The sequence below is a fragment of the Tiliqua scincoides genome, chromosome 5 (genome assembly GCF_035046505.1).
Source record: "Tiliqua scincoides isolate rTilSci1 chromosome 5, rTilSci1.hap2, whole genome shotgun sequence".
Classification (NCBI taxonomy): Eukaryota; Metazoa; Chordata; class Lepidosauria; order Squamata; family Scincidae; genus Tiliqua; species Tiliqua scincoides.
In genome coordinates, this window is record NC_089825.1 from 27,855,085 (window position 1) to 27,875,248 (window position 20,164).

The 20,164-nt window shown below is 44.2% G+C and overlaps 1 protein-coding gene and 1 pseudogene across 2 annotated transcripts; one reads left to right on the top strand and one right to left on the bottom strand.

Annotated features, from left to right (window-relative positions):
• The first annotated feature begins 3,422 nt into the window (after window positions 1-3,422).
• Window positions 3,423-19,441, top strand: ASB4 (ankyrin repeat and SOCS box containing 4). 2 transcript variants are annotated; one of them, XM_066628551.1, is made up of 5 exons: window positions 3,423-3,609; window positions 6,923-7,222; window positions 12,863-13,353; window positions 17,190-17,303; window positions 18,589-19,441. In XM_066628551.1, the coding sequence occupies exons 1-5, from the start codon at window positions 3,423-3,425 to the stop codon at window positions 18,775-18,777; spliced, it is 1,281 nt and encodes a 426-aa protein (XP_066484648.1). In that variant the 3' UTR covers window positions 18,778-19,441. The 2 variants fall into 2 exon arrangements, with proteins under 2 accessions (XP_066484648.1, XP_066484649.1); XM_066628552.1 differs by having other exon boundaries at window positions 3,432-3,609; window positions 6,923-7,054.
• On the bottom strand, window positions 4,854-4,973 carry LOC136654725 (5S ribosomal RNA; annotated as a pseudogene).
• Window positions 19,442-20,164: the final 723 nt, after the last annotated feature.

Below are 20,164 nucleotides of genomic sequence, written 5' to 3' on the forward strand. Positions count from 1 at the left end.
GACTAAGAATAAAGGAGGTGAAATCTTTTCATCCTGTAAAACCATCAAGGCAAGGAGGAAAATGACGTATTTGTATTTCCAAAGAAGACCCTGAAAATGAAGTGGTTCATCACTATGGCAACCATGTCTAAAATAACATTTCCCCCTGCCCAGAAAGCAGTCTGAGGTATAGATCAAGAAGACACGTAAGCAAGAAGAAGAAGCAGGTCCTTATGGAGGCATTTTGAAAATCAAAAGAAAACCCAAGTCAGAAAAAAATAAAAGCCAGAAAAATACAATATCTTCCAGCAACTATGATTAAAAATCTAGATTTGGTTTTGATTTATAGCATTTTGTCCTAAAACAAAGAAAATCAATTCACATATTCATCAAATACAAGACAGCAGTAAACACAAACTTGGAAAGTAATTCCAGTTTAAATACCTGTTTAAATGCCTTTGAGTTTACTCTTGCACTGTCTGAGTGAAGAAAATCCTCTGCGTCTAATGGATATAGCACTGGCTAAAACAAAATGTCAGTATTCATCATGTCATTTTTCTTACAGCCCAATCCTATGCATGTCTACTCAGAAATCCCACTGAGTTCAATGGAACTTACTCCTAGGTAAGTGTATGTAGGAGTGCTGCCTTAGAGCAGGGGTGTCAAACTCATTTCATAGAGCAGGCTGAATAGCATTCATGATGCCTGCTGAGGGCCGAAAGTGATGTCATTAGGCAGGAAGTGATGTCATTAAACAGGTCATAACCAGAAATAAGCACTTTTTCTCACTTAGGAACTTATTAGCTGCAAATGACAGAAGAGAAAATACACAAATCCTGACCATATTTCAAAATGTGGGAGAGCCCAGTTCTCATGTGGGCCACCCTTTCAGCAGTGACACCTCAGTACTGCTCAGCAGATGAGAGCCTGAGGGCCAGATAAAAAGCTTCTGTGGGCTGCATCCAGCCCCCGGACCTTATGTTTGACGCTCCTGCCTTAGAGCATAGCCTTTCCCCCTCAAGTACTAGGATACTTTCTTATTTAGGAATGCTAGTTCTGGGTTCTGTCATGTAGTGCGACCAAGTTATGGAATCCATGGTGGAGTTACACAATATGAGCACTCTTCCTCATGACATTATAATGATTGACCTTTTAATAGTCTATGAATAAAAGCCAAGGTCCTCTGTCTGCAGCATTATGCGAATTTTATGCTTTCCTCCTGTGCAGTTTCTTATCTGTACATGGTGGAGGGAAGAGGAGTTTTGATGGATATGTATTGTAAAAAAAAAATGGAAATGACTTTCAATAAAGTTCTGTAGCCCCCCTGAGGCCACAAAACTTGCCCTGGCCTTAGCATCTGAGCATAAGCAAAGTTCTAGCATGTTTCAAGCAAAGCAAATGGCCCCAAAACTTATTTACTATCTTGGTTGGCCAAGCAGCCTACCAAGTCAACAGCTTTGTTGCCAAGAAGACACCTTTATCAGTGGAATAGCCTGGCCCTGCTCAAAAGTTCTATGCTTCCATTGCATTGCTGTCTCTGCCGACTAAGACCTCTATTCAAATTCCTCTGACTTATTCTGACAATTCCAATTATTCCAACCAGAATGCCACAAGTGTAAGGGTTTTTGCCTGTATTTACAGCTATTTAAAAACCTGGTCTTCCAAATTAGGCAGGCACTAGTTGATTTCCTCAACATGTTAAAATAGAGCCTAGTACCATGTGTACAGCTGGCTTCTGTATAATAATACCAGACGTTTCTTTTTGCTCTTACTTATCTCATCCCTACACCTTTCTGTATATTCCATGTGCTGTAATAACAGTGCAGCAATAACAATGCAGCAATAACAATGCCATAACATGGACAGCTTATAGCACTTCTTAGCTATACTCATACAGTATATAAGTAATCTTTATAAAGAGGAGGATCTGAGTGTGAAAGGATAATGACTTGCTAAGGAATTCATAGCAGATGTGAGATTAGAACTTGGAACCTCCCAGCACAAAGGGTTACGCTTTTAGCTGGTATACTATCCCATCTCTTTCTACCACACTTGCAAGAAAAAGCAGACGGAAATCCCAGTAACTAATTGAAAAATAAAATTTTAAAAGCCTTCTGATATGCTATATACCTTGTTTTGCATTTTTGTTCACACACTTACTTAGCTTGAAATGTGTGATATGTGAAGATCTCATATGAAGCAGTGTGCAGATTTTTCATCCTGTCCTCAGGCGCAAGAGAGGTACTAACTTAATGGTATGGATATGCTTTGAATGCAGAAGGTTGTCAGTGTCAACTATGCTGGCTTGCATGAACCAATGGTCTGCTCTCACCAGGAGTGTCCTATGTTCATCATTGTTGGATGTATTCAGGAGAAATTTAAATAACTATTTTTCCAAGATATTGTTTGGCCTCTGTGTAGGAAATGGACAACAGGTGAGCATGCCTTATGCACTGTTTGGCCCATTCACGAGGCAGACTGAGGAGGTCACCTCAAAGCAGCAGGTTGGCAGGAGGTGCCCACTTTTGTCCACCCACTGTTCTCTCGATTGGAGAAGGAGGAGGGGCTAGTTCACTCCTCTCCACTCCTCTATACTTCCACTCCATCCCCTCTTTGCTTTCCAGGTTAGGAAGCAGGAGGAGCGAAAGCTAGCACATCACCAGGTAAGCAGAACAGCATTTGACACAGGCTCCAGGAGGACTTTGGCCAACCCCAGGTATGGCAAAACACTGTGCAGGAAGGTCACCCTTTCCAGTCAAGACAAATGTTCTTATTACCTGACTTTCTAGCAAGCACAGACATTGCAGTACTTGCTTATTCAAGAAAATTGCTCAGCTTTGATGGTGAGACAAAGAGACAGAGAGCAGCTTCTACTACAACCAGCTTGCTACTCTCCAGAATCTGAGGAACATCAGAGCTTAGGTGGAGCAGAGGTAAAAATATGATATAAAAAGGGAAAACTTCTAGTCAATGTAGAGAAGTGGGAAGGTTTTCCATCAGGAAAATTACATTTGTCCAGGAAATTACATAGAGAAACAATGCCAGCCCTATAGCACAATCCTATGATTCGCTATTCAGAAGAGCACCATTTTTTTCCAATGGGGCTTACTCTCAGGAAAGTGTACATAGGATTGCAGCCTTAAGTGCCTTGCAAGTTAATCTTGACGTATTTGCACTGGATAAAGTTTTAATGGTTGATAGTATGAACTAAGCCGTAGTGAATATTTCTTTATTCCAGCATTGTAGATCTGCCTGGGCTCCCTTTGACAGAATTAAGAGTGTAGTGAGTGGCTGAAATTTCCTTTATATAAATAGAACAAGCAGAGATCAGCATTACTTCAGTGTTAAAATTATCTTTGGTTTGTGGGCTAATGCACGTTAAAGAAATTAGACCATCGCTTTATGTAGACTATAAACTATCAACAAGTGTGATATAACCCCAAATGGAAAGCATGGGAGAAACCATGACCCGGGCTGCAACTGCCAAGCAAATAAAAAAAGCTTTTTTGGATGCTCTGCAATCAAATGACTACAGAACTCTAGAGGAGTTTTTGATCCAAAAGCAAATAGACGTGGACACCGTGTTTGAAGTGGAAGATGAGAACCTGCTCTTGGCATCCTACAAACAAGGTAAAAAAAAAAATCTATCCCACCATTTCAACTTGGGAAGCAATTTGTACTTTACCATTGCAGGTGGGAAAGATTTATTGCATTATTCAAAGTTTGAATAATCACTTCTTGTTGATTAGAAGCTTAGTCCAGAGTTGCTTCTGTACAGACCAGGGAACAAAAGAAAATGGCAAGAATAAAGAAAGAGTAGGGCACCATGGACATAAAAAGAAGGACCCTCCCCAAATGTAGATCTTATGTTGTCTTTGGATCAAATGTATCTCTGGGAGTTTGGGGAGGAAAATGTTTTGTAGATGCTTTTAATGCAGGCAATGTCCAGATATGCTGGAAGTTTAACCCTCTATATATATCATATTTTTTCAGCCTGTCTGTCTATGAAGGAACATATGTATAATTTGAAGCATGACTAAATGGAATAGTTACTTGCCGGCTATCCCCAAAGGCCAGTTCCTTGTGCACCTGCCTAACCCTAGACTCCGTTTCCTTTCCCAGCTTTGGTCTGAGTATTAGCACAATATAATGCTTCAGGCTGTATTTAAAATAGCTTCATTCAAGAATAAATTCTGGAGGGGGAGGCAGCACTTCCGTATGGATTATGTAGCATTCTCTTAAGAACATGTGAGTCACACACAGCAAGTTGCAAGTCATCAACACTGCAAAAGGGACTAGGCCTCCTGGCTGTGATCCAAAGCCGCATGTACACTCATTTGTAGGTGCACGGTGATGTTTACAGTCCCCCCTGCTGAACTGCCAACTTTCCAAGGTCCCCGAGGTAAAATGTCTCAACTTTGCAACATAACAAAACAACTATATCATGTTTCATAGGAAAGCGCTTCCAAATCCCAGGCCTATCTGCTACGGGGGTGGGGGGGGGGAAGGATGAAAAGTGCCTCATCATGGCATGTCTTGCCACTTGCTTGTCCACATTTTATTCCTCATGAGATATAACTTACCTTGTCCAATGATTGATTTGGGAGCAGGTGTGTTTGTAAATCACTGTAAGTTCTGCAAGCGTGGCAGGGTACAAGTCTAGATGGTAAATAACTGAAAGCCCACTCAGGGCAGGCACCTCAGTGAAGTAATCTCTTTTTGAGTTCAGGAGTCTTATTGTATGTATTTTTTTCTTCCACTTCAATGACAGAAGTTAGCAAACGATCAACTTTCATTATGACCAGGGTCAGGGTGTAGTCAAGCAGTGGCGTCATATAGGTTGGCAACCTTCAGTCTCGAAAGACTATGGTATAAGCCTACAGCACCCGGTATTCCCAGGCGGTCTCCCATCCAAGTACTAACCAGGCCTGACCCTGCTTAGCTTCCAAGATCAGACAAGATTGGGCATGTGCAGGGTAACAGTTGCTGTCAACTAGTGGCATCACTAGGGTTTGTATAACCCAGTGCAGGAGGCCAGCATGTCACCCTTAGGATAGACCTCCTCCCATGCAGTGAGCAGGGCAACACCCCAGGCAGTGGCTGTGGTGATGTACCATTGCTGGTTTTTTGGCTAAAACTTTTGGTAGAATTGAGATATTTCAGCATGGTTTGTTTCATTGCATTCTGCCTGAAATTATACATCAATTGATATAGAACATGATGGTAGAAAGTACCAAGATTTAAAAAAATTTTGGCAAGTAGTTGTGTCACCCCCCCCATACGTGTCACCCGGTGCGGCCCCTTAGTGGTGCCACTGTCAAGGAGGAGTGAAGGGGATATAGCTCCAGGATGTCTCCTACAGCAGAAGCAATTACTTCATCAGCAGGAACTCTCAGGTTCTGCCTCTGGAATCGTTTTTAATGGATCTTAGCTGAGAAGAACCATCAGACTCAGCACAAGGCAAACTGAGAAATTTGCTTAGGGGAATGTTAATGTCTAGGACCATTGTCTTTCCCAAGGATTGCCTGAAGACAATCCTGAACAAGAGCTAAGTATGTAGCTCATGTTACATTAAGGTGGTGTTTCCCAAACTGAGGGTCGCAACCTCCCAGGGCAGTGGAAAACAATGTTTTTCCCTTAAGGGGAGTGGCGGCAGTGACAACAGGGGCACTTCTGTGTTCACTCTGTTGTCACCACTGCCTAAGTAAAAAAGGGAGTTTCAGAACTTACCTGTCTGCAGTGATGGTAGGAGAAGCTGCAAACCCCAGGTTCTTGCCACTGCTACAGATGGGTAAGTCCCAAAGCCCCTTCTTTTACTTAGGTGCCTGCGGCGTGAACTCAGAAGTGCCGTCATTGCCAAGTTGCCTCCTCCTGTAACAGCCCTTCAATAACTCAGTGGTTCCTTTACCTTTGGGTAAAGGTTAGGGACCACTGCATTAAGGCAACAACCCTGTGCAAATTTACCTGGGAGTATGTCTTGCTGAATACAGTGGGACTTCCTTTGGAGTATGCTGAGGCTAGCATGTGATAGATGGCCGCAACCCTAACCAATTTTCCAGCACTAACATTATTATTATTATTATTATTATTATTATTATTATTATTATTATTAATTTATATCCCGCCTTTATGCCCAAAGGGCACACAAGGCAGCTTACAGCAATTAAAAATACAACATTAAAAACAATAATTAAAACAATTTACAAATAATTAAAAATCTGAAAACAAACCCCGTGGATTCTCATATAAAAAAGCAAGAAAGCCAGCCAGTCTGTCAACAATTAAAAGCTTTTTGAAATAAAAAGGTCTTCAGTCCACGCCGAAATGTTAGCAAAGAGGGAGCAGTTCTCAATTCTAAGGGGAGGGTATTCCAAAGTTCGGGGGCCACCACTGAGAAGGCCCTCTTCCTGGCTGCCGCCGCTCTCACATCTCTTGCTGGTGGCACAGTCAAAAGGAACCCCCCCCCCCAGATGATCTAAGAGCCCAGGCAGGATTGTAAGGACGGAGGCGGTCCCTCAGATATTCCGGACCCGAGCTGTAAAGGGCTTTAAAAGTCAAAACTAGCACCTTGAATTGGGCCCAGAACAGAACCAGTAACATAATGGTAATGCAACTCTGAGGTAAGTGAACAAACATTGCCCTACCTTGAGGAGGCCTCCATGACTGCCCCCCAACTGCGGGATGCAGCACGTGCTCCACTGGCACAACTATGCCAGTACTGGAAAGTTGGTTAGGACTGCGCCCTAAATCAAGTATAACAAGCTTCAAGGTAGGACTATGTATAAGAAAGCACACTAATTAAGAAAAGTTCAGTGCTGTTGTATAGTTTTAGCTGGGTCTGCCATGATGATCATCTGTTCTTCAAAACACCACTACACCATTGTTGATCACTAGTCAGGAGTGACTTTTTTCAACTTCATCTTGCTTCTTTGTTTTTAAACAGGGTATTGGCTTCCTAGTTATAAATTGCAACGTTCTTGGGCGACTGGCTTACATTTATCTGTCCTGTATGGTCACCTGGAGAGCCTCAGAGTTCTGCTGAAGCACAAAGCAGCAATCAACTGCAGACCCAATGGTAAAGCGGCCATCCACATTGCCTGTGAAATTGCCAATCTCGATTGTGTCAAGATACTTTGCAATCATGGAGCCAAACTTAACTGCTATTCTCTGAGTGGTCTTGCCCCACTGCATTTTTGTAGCACAAAGCTGTCTATGCCTTGTGCCCAGCAGTTAATCTGGAAAGGTAAGTTCAGTTACAGACAATCTGCATATTATCGCTCCAGCTTCTCTCCAGAAGTGAGAATTGCAGGTTTGAAAGCTCCCTGAGCTGGGAAAAAACATGCCGTTGTGCATGGAAAATTAGAATGCCTGGGAGGATTTAGTGTTGCTATTCCCTTGATAAGCTAGTTTCACAATGCAGGGACGATCCACATAGGAGTACCTTCTAATAATCCATGTCCTACAGTGCTTGACCTGCAGTACAAAATGGTACGGCCTTCCATATACAATGGTACAGTCCTTCATGTTTGGTTTCAATCTAAGATGAACATGAGAAGCTGTTTTATACCAAATGAAACCCTTGGTCTGTCTAGCAAATACTGAACCCAGTTTTGTGTGCCACAATTTAAGGACATCAATAAACTGGAATGGATTCAGAGAAGGTCAACAGAGATGGTGAGAGGCCTAGAAACCACATCCTATGAGGATCAGCTAAAAGAGCTTGGTACATTTATCCCAGAGAAGAGAAGGCCAAGGGGAAAAATGATAGATGTTTCCAAGCATCTGAAAGGCTGTCATGCAGAAGAAAGATTCCTATGAGAGGAATCTTACCAGGGGGTACAGAGTTTATTTTCCCCTTGCCCCTGGCTGAGCCGCTGCAGCCAACGAACCTGCGTTGGATGCAGCGCAAGCCTCCTGGCTTGCCTGCTCCAGCGCAGGTTTGGATTGCGCCCTAAATCATGTCAGTTGGGGTCACACCAGTCCTAGTGATACTATTGTACTTAGGCTGTGCATATGACATTGTAGTTTATTCTGTTTGGTCTGGTATGGGAGGAGGTTCATCATCGGGGTGATGCAATGAGGTCTTGTACCGGGTGATGTAAACCATAGTGACGCCTCTCTTCCTAGCTCACCTAGCTTGGAGGGGTGCAAGGGAGATAATCTAGAGGTGATGCAAACTCTAGTGATGCTCTGGGTCTCCTGCCAGGGATGCTCTATCAATTTCCTGCACTGAGCAAGAGGTTGGACCAGATGACCTCCAAAGCGCCTTTCTGCTGTGACATTTTATGTTTCATCTCTTCTGCCTGGCAACAGCTTTCCAGGGATGTTGGATTCAAATTAATATATTTATGTTTAATGTTAAAAGACACTGGTTAGAGCCTTTTAGCAGAGGTTTTGCAGGCTTGAAATACGTTGCTCATTGGGATGACGTTTATTCATTGACAGAATCGAGTAAATGAAATGTCTAAATTCTGGTGTCCTGATCTACCAGTCCCTGGGAAATATAAGATTTAATACATGCCTAGAGCTTAAACCAACTTTAAAACACCCCAAAGGTATATGAAATAAATTCAATATCAATAATTTTAAAATTAAGCTTTTTGTGGTATGAGGAGCATGAGATGGAGAGGAAGATGGCCTAGTGGTTAAAAAAATTATTAATTCTTATACTCTGGCAACATTTGTTGTTAACATACGTTCCTTCCTGCTGAAAGATGCATTTTATTACGACTGGCAGAAGGGTAAATTAATAGTGTCATTTTTATTCCCCATGAAGCTAATAAAGTTGACAGCAGGACTTAGATTGCTACCAAGAGGAATCACAGCAAAGTCCAAGGGAGTCTTGCAAAATGCAGCGTAAGCTGAATGTACAAGGAATGACACATTCCAAGTGACCCAGTTTCAGGAAAGAGAACCCTTTATGTGTATAGAGCAAATATTCATCCTAAAGCCAACCATGAACTTCCACAAGAAGAGATTTCTTAAAAAGTCTCTTGAGTAGCAAGGGAAATGGAAGGGAGACTTAATAGACACCTTTTAAATACAGAGCACCTTTTAAGACTGTTATTTGATCTTTGGGGGGGGGAACAAAATAAGTCAGAGCAGGGTTGGCTCCATCCCAGGTTTGGCACTAACCTTTTGGGGACTCTCCAACACATGCTAGCTACTCCTACCCTGTTTGCCCAGAAATTGGGCAGGAAAGCTCTGCCTCCTATGGTCACAGCTCCCCTGTGCATTGTTTGGTGAGTGTCCTGTGATTTACTGGGCCATGTGGGGTTAGGGCGAGGATTGCAGCAGCTGCCACAGTCCGTCCTCCCTCTTTGCAGTTGTTTAAAAATTCCTAGATACCCTAACCCTCAGTGTGACATTGCAGGGGTAGCATCCGGGATAGTTCCTGGGGAGGAGGATGGAATGCTGCAGATGCTACTTCCTCCCCATTGCCCAGCAAACCATAAGGCTGGTTGGCCAATCCATGGCATTTGTGCCACTAGTGGACTCACAAAGTGGCACTCACAAAGTCATCTGTCACAGTTGCGATGCTTGATGCAGGGCTCCATGGCCACGAGTGCACAGAGTTCCTCCTGGCTCAAAGTCCAAAAAGGGAGTGACAGGGGCCCTCTGCAAAGATAGCAGAGTGGAGGCTTGGAAAATAATGCAGCCTCCAGAACCTCCCAGTTTCTGAGCCAGAGTTCTCTGTAGATCTGGCTGGCTTTTGTTGTAGAGCATGTTTAAACTGAGTGTTGAATCTGCAACTATTCTGCCACCTATCTACATAGCAGATAGGGATAACAAGGGAGCTGGTGTGAACCAACAATGCAGTGGTGTAGCTAGAGGGGCTGTAAGGCACTAAGTTTTGCAGGGAGCCTCACTGTGGCGTGCAATAGGCTCCTCCTCCTCCCCTCCCCTTTGGAACCATTCCAGGCAGGGTGGGAGCACAACAGAAGCATTCAAAGAGGAAGGGGAGGGGGTCGCTTGCTTACCATGGTGAAGCTCCCTGAAAAACGTAGTTTTAAAAACCATTTCTTAAAAGGTAAATACTAGCATGCTGAATTTAGCTCAGAAGCAAATAGGTAACCAATGAAAATCAAATAGAGCAATATATCCCCTGTTGCTAACTCTCAAGACTGCTAGACTCGCTGTCCTGGTACAACTGCACCTTCTGAATAACCTTCAAGGGAAGTCCCATGTTGCATTACAGTAGTCTAAACAGGAAACTGTGAGTGCAAGCACTATGGTGGCAAAATGCCTCTTTCTTGGGAGTGAACCCAAAAGGTTTTTCCAATCTTTTTTCTCCCAACCTTTAGACAGGTGAGGACCAAAGACCTTTCAAATTCCCAGTATTGTCTACATCAGTGGTTCCCAAACGTTTTAACACGAGGGCCCACTTTTTAAAACAGTGCTCTGTTGGCACTCACCTAGGTTTACCAGACTTTAAATAAAGGAGATGTCAAATATTTTTATTTATTTATTAATAACCAGGAAAAAAGACCCACAAACTATCTCTCTGTATTTACATATAGTTGCAAACTGCAGGAGCTGAGCTCTTTGCAGGGTAATTGGCAGCTACAGTATCTGATTTTTCATTTGCCTTAAGGTTTGACGCAATTAGGTATCTGATCTTTCTATCACCCTTTGGCAACCCACCAAAAACCAGTGGGTCCTACCCACAGTTTGAGAATCTCTGGTCTACATACATGGAGGTTTAGGACATTGAAATTATTGGTGCAATGACAAAAAAAAATAGATTGTTTAATATTTTTCTTATGGTGCACAGTAAAAGCAATAGCTCCTCATTTCAAGTACAATTCCAAGTTTCAGGCAAAATTAATGTGCCACTGAGGGATATATGCTCATTTTTTTCAGGGAACTGTAGGTGTACCAATTGTCCACTAGATGGAGTTGTTGTATAAAGGGATGAGGAACTGAGCCCTTGAAGGTTGCTTCAAAACAATTTCTGCTTTTGTGCAGGAAATAACACGCAGCCCACCATCATGTAGGATAACTGCACACATGGTGCTTTACTGAGCATATGCCACAGAATGGCTGATTGTCATGTACTAAAATAAGGGAAGCTGTGCTAGTCTGAAAAAAAATAACAATGAATCTGGTGGTCCCTTAAATACTAATGCACTGAACAGGTATTCATTCTGGTAAGATGCACGGGATGAAACAGGCTCTGGCCCATCAAAGCTTGCGCCGCCATGAATCTGTTTGTTTGCAAGGAGCCATTTGTCCGTTAATGGTTGCATGTGGTTGCTATTAAAAGTAACATTGAGACCCGGACATTCAGAAAGATGGTTGTGGTTAACAGCAATGTCTAGTTGAGCTCTTTGGATTGCACTGTTTGAGAATGCAAGCAAAGTGTCATTTATTTATTCAGAACCAGCATGACAGCTGGTGTGTTGCACTCGGTGCAAGGAGTCCTGTGTTCAGATCTTTCTCACTCAGCCATGAAGCTCATCAAATGACACTAGGAGAGGTGCTATTGCTTGACCTAATACTTCACAGGAATATTATAAGGATAAAAATGGGGAAGGAAAGCCTTGTATGCAACTATAAGCTCCTTGGAGGCAGGGTGGGATTAAAATGCAACTACTACTGCTAGCCCCATCTTTCTGCATGACACTTTACATGTGAGAGTGAGAGGCTAGCTCCCTGCCTCAAGAAGTTTGCAATCTAGAAACAAACCAAGGAAGGGGAAGGAAAGAGAGACTGGGATAAATGGGAAGAAGCTGCAATTATATCAGTTACATGTATTTATGCTTCATTATAATAGGGTATGGGGGCTAGGGGGCTGTGCTAAAGGCCTTATGGTGCATGATTTAATGCTCCTCTAATCAAAAAACGACATTAGGAAATTCAGCATGTCAAGCTGAAGCATTCTAACCTCGCTATCCTCTCTGTTGTAGTAGATTTTTACAGGCCAGGAGAACAAACTTGGGATTTCAGACCTGCATTCTGTGTAGTTCCCTAAGCACTGTACATATAGCATTTCTCTCATAGTGATAGTTTAGTGCCTTTTGGCAGTAGTGTAGCTCAAGGGGGTGCAAAGCACTACGTTTTGCAGGTGCCTCATGCCATGCAAGTGGCCCCTCCCCCTCTCTTTCAGAGCCATATTGGACATACACCTCTGTTTTGCTCTAGTGCAGGGGTGCCCAAACCCCGGCCCTGGGGCCACTTGCGGCCCTTGAGGACTCCCAATGTGGCCGTCAGGGAGATTCCAGTCTCCAATGAGCTTCTGGCCCTCTGGAGACTTGCTGGAGCCCATGCTGGCCTGACGCAACTGCTCTCAGCATGATGGCCAACTGTTCGACCGCTCACTTGAGCTGTGGGATGAGGGCTCCCTCCACTGCTTGCTGTTTCACGCCTGTGATGCTGCAGCAGCAAAGGAAAGGCCAGACTTGCTTTGTTCAAGGCCTTTTATAGGCCTTGAGCTATTGCAAGACCTTCATTCATTCATATAAGTTCCACCTCTAGTATATTAATTTATGTAAATGTATTCAAATTTTAAATGTAAATTAATTCTTATTCCCCCAGCCCCCCGACACAGTGTCAACACAGATGATGTGGCCCTCCTGCCAAAAACTTTGGACACCCCTGCTCTAGTGGCTCAGAATGGCTCAGAAGGGGAGGGGCCGTTTGCACCGTGCGGTACCTGCAAACTTAGTGCCTTGAACCCCCTCTAGCTACGCTACTGCCTCCTGGTACTAAAGTGAGGGCATGTTTAAATTTAAAAAAAATTACATTCACTCCACCCAAACACCTACCTGGGGTGGAGGGAACTAGTTTGCAAGGTTAGCTCTTTAATGGGCCTCAGCACATACATGTGTTTTACTTGAGTTGCATCTTTCCAACTTCCTCTTTTTACTTTCCTCCTCAACAGGTGCAGACGTGAATATAAAGACAAACAACCAAAATGAAGACACTCCCCTCCACACAGTCGCCCGTTACGGTATCCCTGAAATGGTGGCCTTCTATGTCGAACAGGGAGCTGTGGTTGATTCTGCAAATGCCCACATAGAAACCCCACTGGCTTGTGCAGTCTACTGGGCTCTGAATGGGAAGGAACAGACCTATAGCACAGATCACCACCTGATCTGTCGGATGTTGCTTGACAATAAAGCAGATGTCAACTCCCGTGATGAAGATTTCCGAACTCCACTCCACAAGGCTGCCTGGAATTGTGACCATGTCTTGTTGGACATGCTGCTTGACGCAGGAGCAGAAGCCAACCTTATGGATGACAATGGATGTGCTCCTTTACAATATGTCCTGAAAGTGACAGCTGTACGACCCAGTGCCCAGCCTGATACATGTTTCCAGCTGCTTCTCAACCATGGAGCTGCCAGGATATATCCTCCACAATTCCATAAGGTGAAACAGTCAAACAATAATACTTAGCATTTGTATAGCACTTTTGAGTGTTCAAAGCATGTTGCACACATTGTGTTGCAAGCCTTGCAACAGCTCTGTAAGGTGAGTACTATTATTTTTGTGCTGTGGGTGGGAGAGGGGCCTGAGGCTGGAATGGAGCTTGCCTCAGGGGTGTCCAAAGTTTTTGGCAAGAGGGCCGCATTATCTCTCTGACAATGTGTCGGGGGCTGGGGGAAAAAAAGAATTAATTTACATTTAAAATTTGAACAAATTTACATAAGTTTACATAAATGAATATATTAAAGATGAACTTATATGAATGAATGAAGGTCTTCCAATAGCTCAAGGTCTATAAAAGGCCTTGCACAAAGGAAAGCTGGCCTTTCCTTTGCTGCCACTACTGCGTCACAGATGTGAAACAACAGGCAGTGGAGGGAGCCCTCATCCCACAGCTCACACAAGAGGTCAAACAGTCGCCCTCACACTGAGAGCAGTTGCGTCGGGCCAATGTGGGCTCCAACAAATCTCCAGAGGGCGAGAGGCTCATTGGAGACTGGGGGCTCCCTGAGGGCCGCATTGAGAGGCCTTGAGGGCCGCAAGTGGCCCCAGGGCCGGGGTTTGGCAACCCCTGCCTTAGGGGAACTAGCAAGGTCATGGCAGATCTGATCAGGAAAGTTCTGTTTTGTAGCATAGTTGCTAGCTACTATATGCGCTAGCTGTCCAAGCTTGGTACATTTGCGTGTGTTTTGTGTATTGCTGGAGAATGCCATGGCAGAAGTTGGCTCTCTTCTGCCTTTCAAAAAATATTTGAACCAGTGCTATTCAGATCAGGGAGCTGATTTCATAATGTCAATTCTTGTTGATACTCATCATTTTTGCAAAATGCCCTTGCAAGTTCTCATAAGGTTTTCGCTGTCAGGTTCTTGTAAAACCCAAGTGTGAGCAAGTGTCTTTTGGGAATTCTCTTGAACCCAGCCTTAAACTGGATTTGCAGAGGTTGGCTGTGGCCCAAAGTGCTTTCACTCAGCTTAAACTGGTGTACCAGCTGTGCTCGTTCCTGTCCCGGTCACACCATGCTTACCCATGCCAGGCAGGCCGAGTGGCCTGTGCTGGATCTAGTGCAGCTTAGGAGATGGCTGAAGGGCAACTCGGGGTAAGGGAATATTTTCCCTCTTACCCCCAGTAACGCTCCAGCTACCCCTATGGGGCTACTTGAATCTGCACCATTGAAACTGAAAGCCCATGAAGACGTCCTGGAAACATTGGCTGATACAAAATGCTGCAGCAGGCTGAAGATATGATCACATTGTTGTTAATGCAGCTGCCTTCGCTGGCAACAAGTGTCTGGGTGTGATTCAAGGTGCTGCTTATGACTTTTAACAGTTCAGGACCAACATATCTCAGGGACTGTTGGTTCTGTAAGATCTTCTGAGGAGATATCTTCTTGTAGGTTCTGCCTCAGGGGATGTGGCAAGCCTCTTTACTGCCTCTCTTTCTGATAGGTTTTTTGTTTTGTTTTTTTAAATCAGCTCTGAATCTGCCTACAGGTGCAGTTGGATTTCTGTTACCTGCAGGTCCTGCTCTCTCTCTCCCTCTCTCTCCCTCCCTGTCACCTGATTTTGATTTTCTTGTTGCCAGTTTTTGTTTTCTTGTTGTATTTTACTGACATTTTGTATTTACCTTAGGATGATTTTTATTTCTAAGCTGCCCCAAATCATACGAGAACAGCAGAATAGAATTTTTTAAAAAATAATGATAGTGAGATTCCCGTGCTGAGCTGAGGGCAAAAATCAGGGCCAATATTAGCATTAAACACAGTATAACAGGAGTTATATAAAGTGCATAGCACGCTCTGAATGGAGCTATGGATCGAAACATAATGAAGGGCCTCAGATCAGGATCGAAGCAGAGTCTGAGATGGGGCAGAGGGCTTAGCAGGAGAAAATAATAGATATAAGAATAGCCAACAGTGAACAAGAAGGTAAACGAGAAAGAGAAATAAAATCATTTCCGGGTTTTATTACTGGCAGGAATGAGATGCTTGTCTACTAGAGAAAGGGACTTTTCTGTTGGGTCTTTCCATCTTTCCATCTCTGCAATTCCCTTCCTAGGGAAACTTATCTAGTGCCTTCTTTGTTGTCCTTTAGGCACTACTAGGCTACGTCCATACTAGTAACGAACAAAGGTTGTACAAATGGTTTTTCCTATGAGAAGTCAGTAAAATTTCAAGTTCCCCCACCAAAATCCTTAAGTTTAAAAAGAGTAGGCTCACAATCTAAATAGATGCAGACGAAACACCAGCAAAGCAGCACTGGAAAAGATACAGTGGGTGGACATTGATTCTCCACCTGATGAATGTAAGAAGAGCACCACTTTGCTGAGGGGTAACTGCATTAAACCCAGTGCTATACATGTCTACACAGAAGTAAGTTCCATTGTAATAGGGCTTACTCCCAGATAAGCATGCATAGGATTGCAACCTGGCAGAGCAATCCAAACTCACCTTTGAGCCAGCTCAAATCTCTTGTACCGCCTTCTGGGTATTGTGAACATGTTGTAAAGCATGTTGTAAAGCATGTTCATGCCACCTTGGGAGTCAGGCAGCCAGCAGGAGGATGTACACCAGCCTCCCTGTGCCAAATCTGGACTCCACTGAGGTGAGTTTGTGCCAGCCAAGGCAGGCCAGTACAGGAAGTTGGAGAGGGTGACAGGAGGGTGGAACGGGGGCATTTTTGGGCAGGGGGAGGGCAGACTGGTGGATGGACTGGGCTTGGGAGGGAATGGGATCGGCATTGGCAACTTAGGCCATATTCTAACACCCCTCCTGGCCAGTCTGGTGTTACACCAGGCTGCTCAGATATCCACCAGCGATTTCACTGGTACAGATCTCAGTAGCCCCATAGGGGTGGCAGACATGCAACATGAGGTAAGGGGATGAATATCCTCTTTCTCCGAGTTGTGCTCCAGTTGCCCCCTATCTTGCACTGGATATAGCACAGACCAGTTGGCCTGCTTGTTCCAGTGCAAGTGAGGATTGTGCCCACAGGGTTCAATCCTGAGTGCAAGTCCCTTGCGCTGGTCTATCATCATCGCGAAAGTGCCGTAAAGCACTTTTGCGCTGACATAAGGAGAGATAGGCTGGTGCACCTCCATGTGCCAGGCTCCGTGCACTGATGCAGGCCCTGGGGAAAGCTTGGCTGGCACGGAGGTCTGGAGGGGTGGGAAGGAGACAGAAGGAAGGCATTTGGGGGCGGGGGAGGGTGGGCTGCAGGCAATCGCGGGGGTGGGTGGGGAGTGGGAGGCAGGGCCAGGATCTGGCAGTTATGCTGGATCCTAACCCTGTTCCTGGGCGGCCCAGTGCAGTCCCAGGGTGCCTGGATTTGTGCCACCTCATCAGGTGGTGCAGATCTGAGTAGTCCCATTGGGGCTGCTGTGGCTCTCCCTAGGGTAAGGTGGAAAGTTTCCCCTTGCCTTGGCTGAGCCTCAACCAGCCCCAGGCTTAAACTGAATTCAGCACAGGCCCACTGGCCTTCCTGTTTCCAGCACAGGTTACGATTGCGCCCTTAGTCACAGCAAAAACAGAAAGATGTCACATATAATAGCATGAAGTTACATTTAATTATTTCCAATAAAAGAGTTGAAAGCAACAGAGATTTTGGTTCTTATAAGAGACACTGTTGCCTATACTGCATGCAATGTCAGTTGACATGTTAAAAAGCTACACCCAGTGTTGGAGCAGGGAAGGTGTCAATGCATTAGTGAACAAAACTTTAAATAGAACATAGTTTCTGGAGAACAATGAAATCCCAGAAGATTGTGTATGTTTCTGTTCACAGGTTTTGCAGGCCTGTTACTCATATCCCAGAGCAGTTGAAATCATTGTGAATTCCTATGAACACATCAAGTCCACAGCAAAGTGGAGAACTGCTATACCTGACGATGTCTTTCAGGTAAACCTTTAAGTATGTCTGGTGTGATGATTATGAAGCACAATGGTAAAATCTATTTTAGTGTTTGACAGCCCAATCCTATCCCTGCTTACCTGGGAGTAAGCTTCATTGATTCTAATGGGACTTACTTCTGAGTAGGCAGGCATAGGATTGGGCCATCAGTCAATGCTTATGTTAAAATGAATATTCAAGAGAAGATTAGTGATGGCAAAGAAATGCTTATTTTTTTCAGAATTATGATGGGAACTGTAGGCTATTTGCAATCCTAAAATTGCTTCCTAGAAAAAAAAGGGTGCATTCAGACCTATGTAGCTTGATAGCTGAGTACACTGTGGACTTATACTCCCCCCTTTTGGCTGAACATACAGCCAAACAATTGCAGTCAGGAGCAAACAATTTTTCCTGTTTTCAGCAGACTCTGGCCATGTAGAATGTTGTTTGGCTGGCTGTTGTGATAATGGTAAAGCCACTACCTTTCCCGCTCAATGGTTGACTGTGCACTGTATTGATAGACTAGGTAGGAGTTGTGACAGTCACAAAGCCATTTCCCCCACTGTCACTGCAGCAATGTTTCAAATTGAAAAGCTCAAGGAAATTGCTAAAAAAACAAGTTATTATGTTTGTATCCACCCTAAAAGAACAACTGAGGGTGCAATTCAAAGAGGCTGCTGATAAATAAGGTGAAAAAATATCACCTTACCCCAGGTGACTTCCAGTCTGCACCTAACCTGTGCTGGATACATTGCAGATCACTGTGGCCTGGCTGTTCCAGTGCTAGTTAGGGTTGGGCTGCCCTCTACTTTTAAGTCTAATGGGTTTCAGTAAGAAAGAGTAAAGCACGTCATTGTTTCCTACAGTTGTAGTCAATGAATTTCCAAAATGCTTAGCTCTGTCTGGATTGCACCATAAGTTAGAAAAGTAAAAACCGAACTTTAGAACAGTTCTTGAAAAAGTTATTTTGTATTCTCAGAATGGATCAGAGCATTTAAAAAGTACAATATATCGGAATCTCGTTTTTACTTGTCAAACTCTAGCAAGTTCAGACATTAAATTACATCAGATGTATGTGAAAAGAACAGCACTCTTCACTTGTTCTCCTGACCTCAAGTGAACTGGAAGGTTAGGTTGGTTGGCGTCTCTCACTTATAGGCTATGAAACGAAGATGGATTAGAAATAAAATACTGCACTGAACACCAAGGTGGTGGTGACCTTTTTCTTCCAGACATTTCACATGCATAGGCGAGATATATTGGCCATAAAATAGTTTTGTGTTGTCTTTTGCAGACGTACAGAGATTTCTACGAGTCTGTTTTTGAGGTGTGTGCAAATACACCCAGATCCCTGAAGCATTTAAGCAGATGTGCTATTCGAAGAGTAATATTCAGCAGATGCCACAAAGAGATCCCTTCACTTTCCATTCCAGTAATGCTAAAGAAGTATTTACTCTTAGAACCAGAAGGAATATTATATTAAGCTTTGTCAAAGACATGTCCCAGTAAATCCAATTTTGTAAAATGCAGTCTACATGTGCTCGCATGGAAGGAGCTAAACATAAATGATTTGATGTCAAAGCCAGACCCAAATCTCACAGTCAGGATGGTATAGCAAGGATCCGAGTTCATATATTTTTGGATCACCCAGAGGGCTTGGATCCACTGGGCACTGAAGTTGATATTCACAGAACTGTCTCATGTAATATTTCACTCTTGGCTCATGCCCAAAGCAATAAACAAAATAGTGAAAAGAATTAGGTCAACTTTTCCATCTGTTCTCAGATTTATAAAATGACTAAGCTACACATACCAATGCTTTGAAAACTCTTGTTTTCAATTATCCATGCAGAATAAATAATATGGATAATTACGTCATTGAAACACCATGATTTTATTTGAATAACCTGTGTAATCAGTAACTAATCCCAATGTAGACACCTAATGACTAGTCAAACTGTTCATTCCTAACAAGAACTTTGATAACCACAGCCTGGTCATACCAGCAGTTTTACCAGGTGGCCTCTTCTTTTAAACGGGTTACTTTTAGGGAAATGTTGGTTTTAGTAAAGCTGTATCATCTCCTGATGTGGAATGAGGATTTTATGATATACCTGTATTGGCACTATTTCAGCCCTCAACATACAAATAGGCCCAAGAACGGAAAAGGAGGAGGTGGGCAGCCCAATTCTGAGCTGCCCGCAGCGCCCAAGCTCGGCGGCTCCCGCTGAATCCTGCGCCTCCTGCACTACCGCGGGAGGCTCCTCGGGAGAAGGGGACATTCGTCCCCTTCCCCCGCGTAAGGTAAGCAGCCCCACAGTGGGGCTACTCTCTTTAGCAGCGACCAAAAGATCGGCGCTAAAGTAAAGGTGCTTGTGTAGGGCGTGCAGCCCTGCACAAGCGCCCTGGATCCTGCAGAGCACAGCTCTGCAGATCCGCCTCTCTCCTTCCCTCTGACACACTTCCCGCCCACCCCCTGGCACGCCTCCCGCCTGCCCCCACCAGCATCCCCCTCCCCAGAACGCCTCCCCCATGCCCCCGTCCACACCCCCACCTCCCGTTCTGCAGCCTGGTGGTCTGGGAGACTATTGAGCTGCGGAACTTGGCCCACCACCTGGCGCTAGCCCAGCACCAGCCAGCGTTGGGCTAGCTCCAGTGGGAGCCCGGTGGTGAGCCCTGCAAATGTGCCTTATGACATGTTTGTGACTGTGGTCCACGGCACGGAGCTGTCCACAGGATTAGGCTCTTAATCCTTTACCAACCACTCCAGCCCACCCCCAAAGTAAAAACTGTACATGGAGGCTCAAGAACATTTGAGACATATTTGGGATTGTTTCATCCTATTTAGTGTAATCTAACCTTTGATATAG

Coding starts and splice junctions, on each gene's coding strand:
- ASB4 (XM_066628551.1), top strand. CDS start 3,423: ATGGAAAGCATGGGAGAAACCATGACCCGGGCTGCAACTGCCAAGCAA. Junction 13,354..17,189: donor ATCCTCCACAATTCCATAAG/GTGAAACAGTCA, acceptor TTCTGTTCACAG/GTTTTGCAGGCCTGTTACTC. Junction 17,304..18,588: donor TACCTGACGATGTCTTTCAG/GTAAACCTTTAA, acceptor TGTCTTTTGCAG/ACGTACAGAGATTTCTACGA.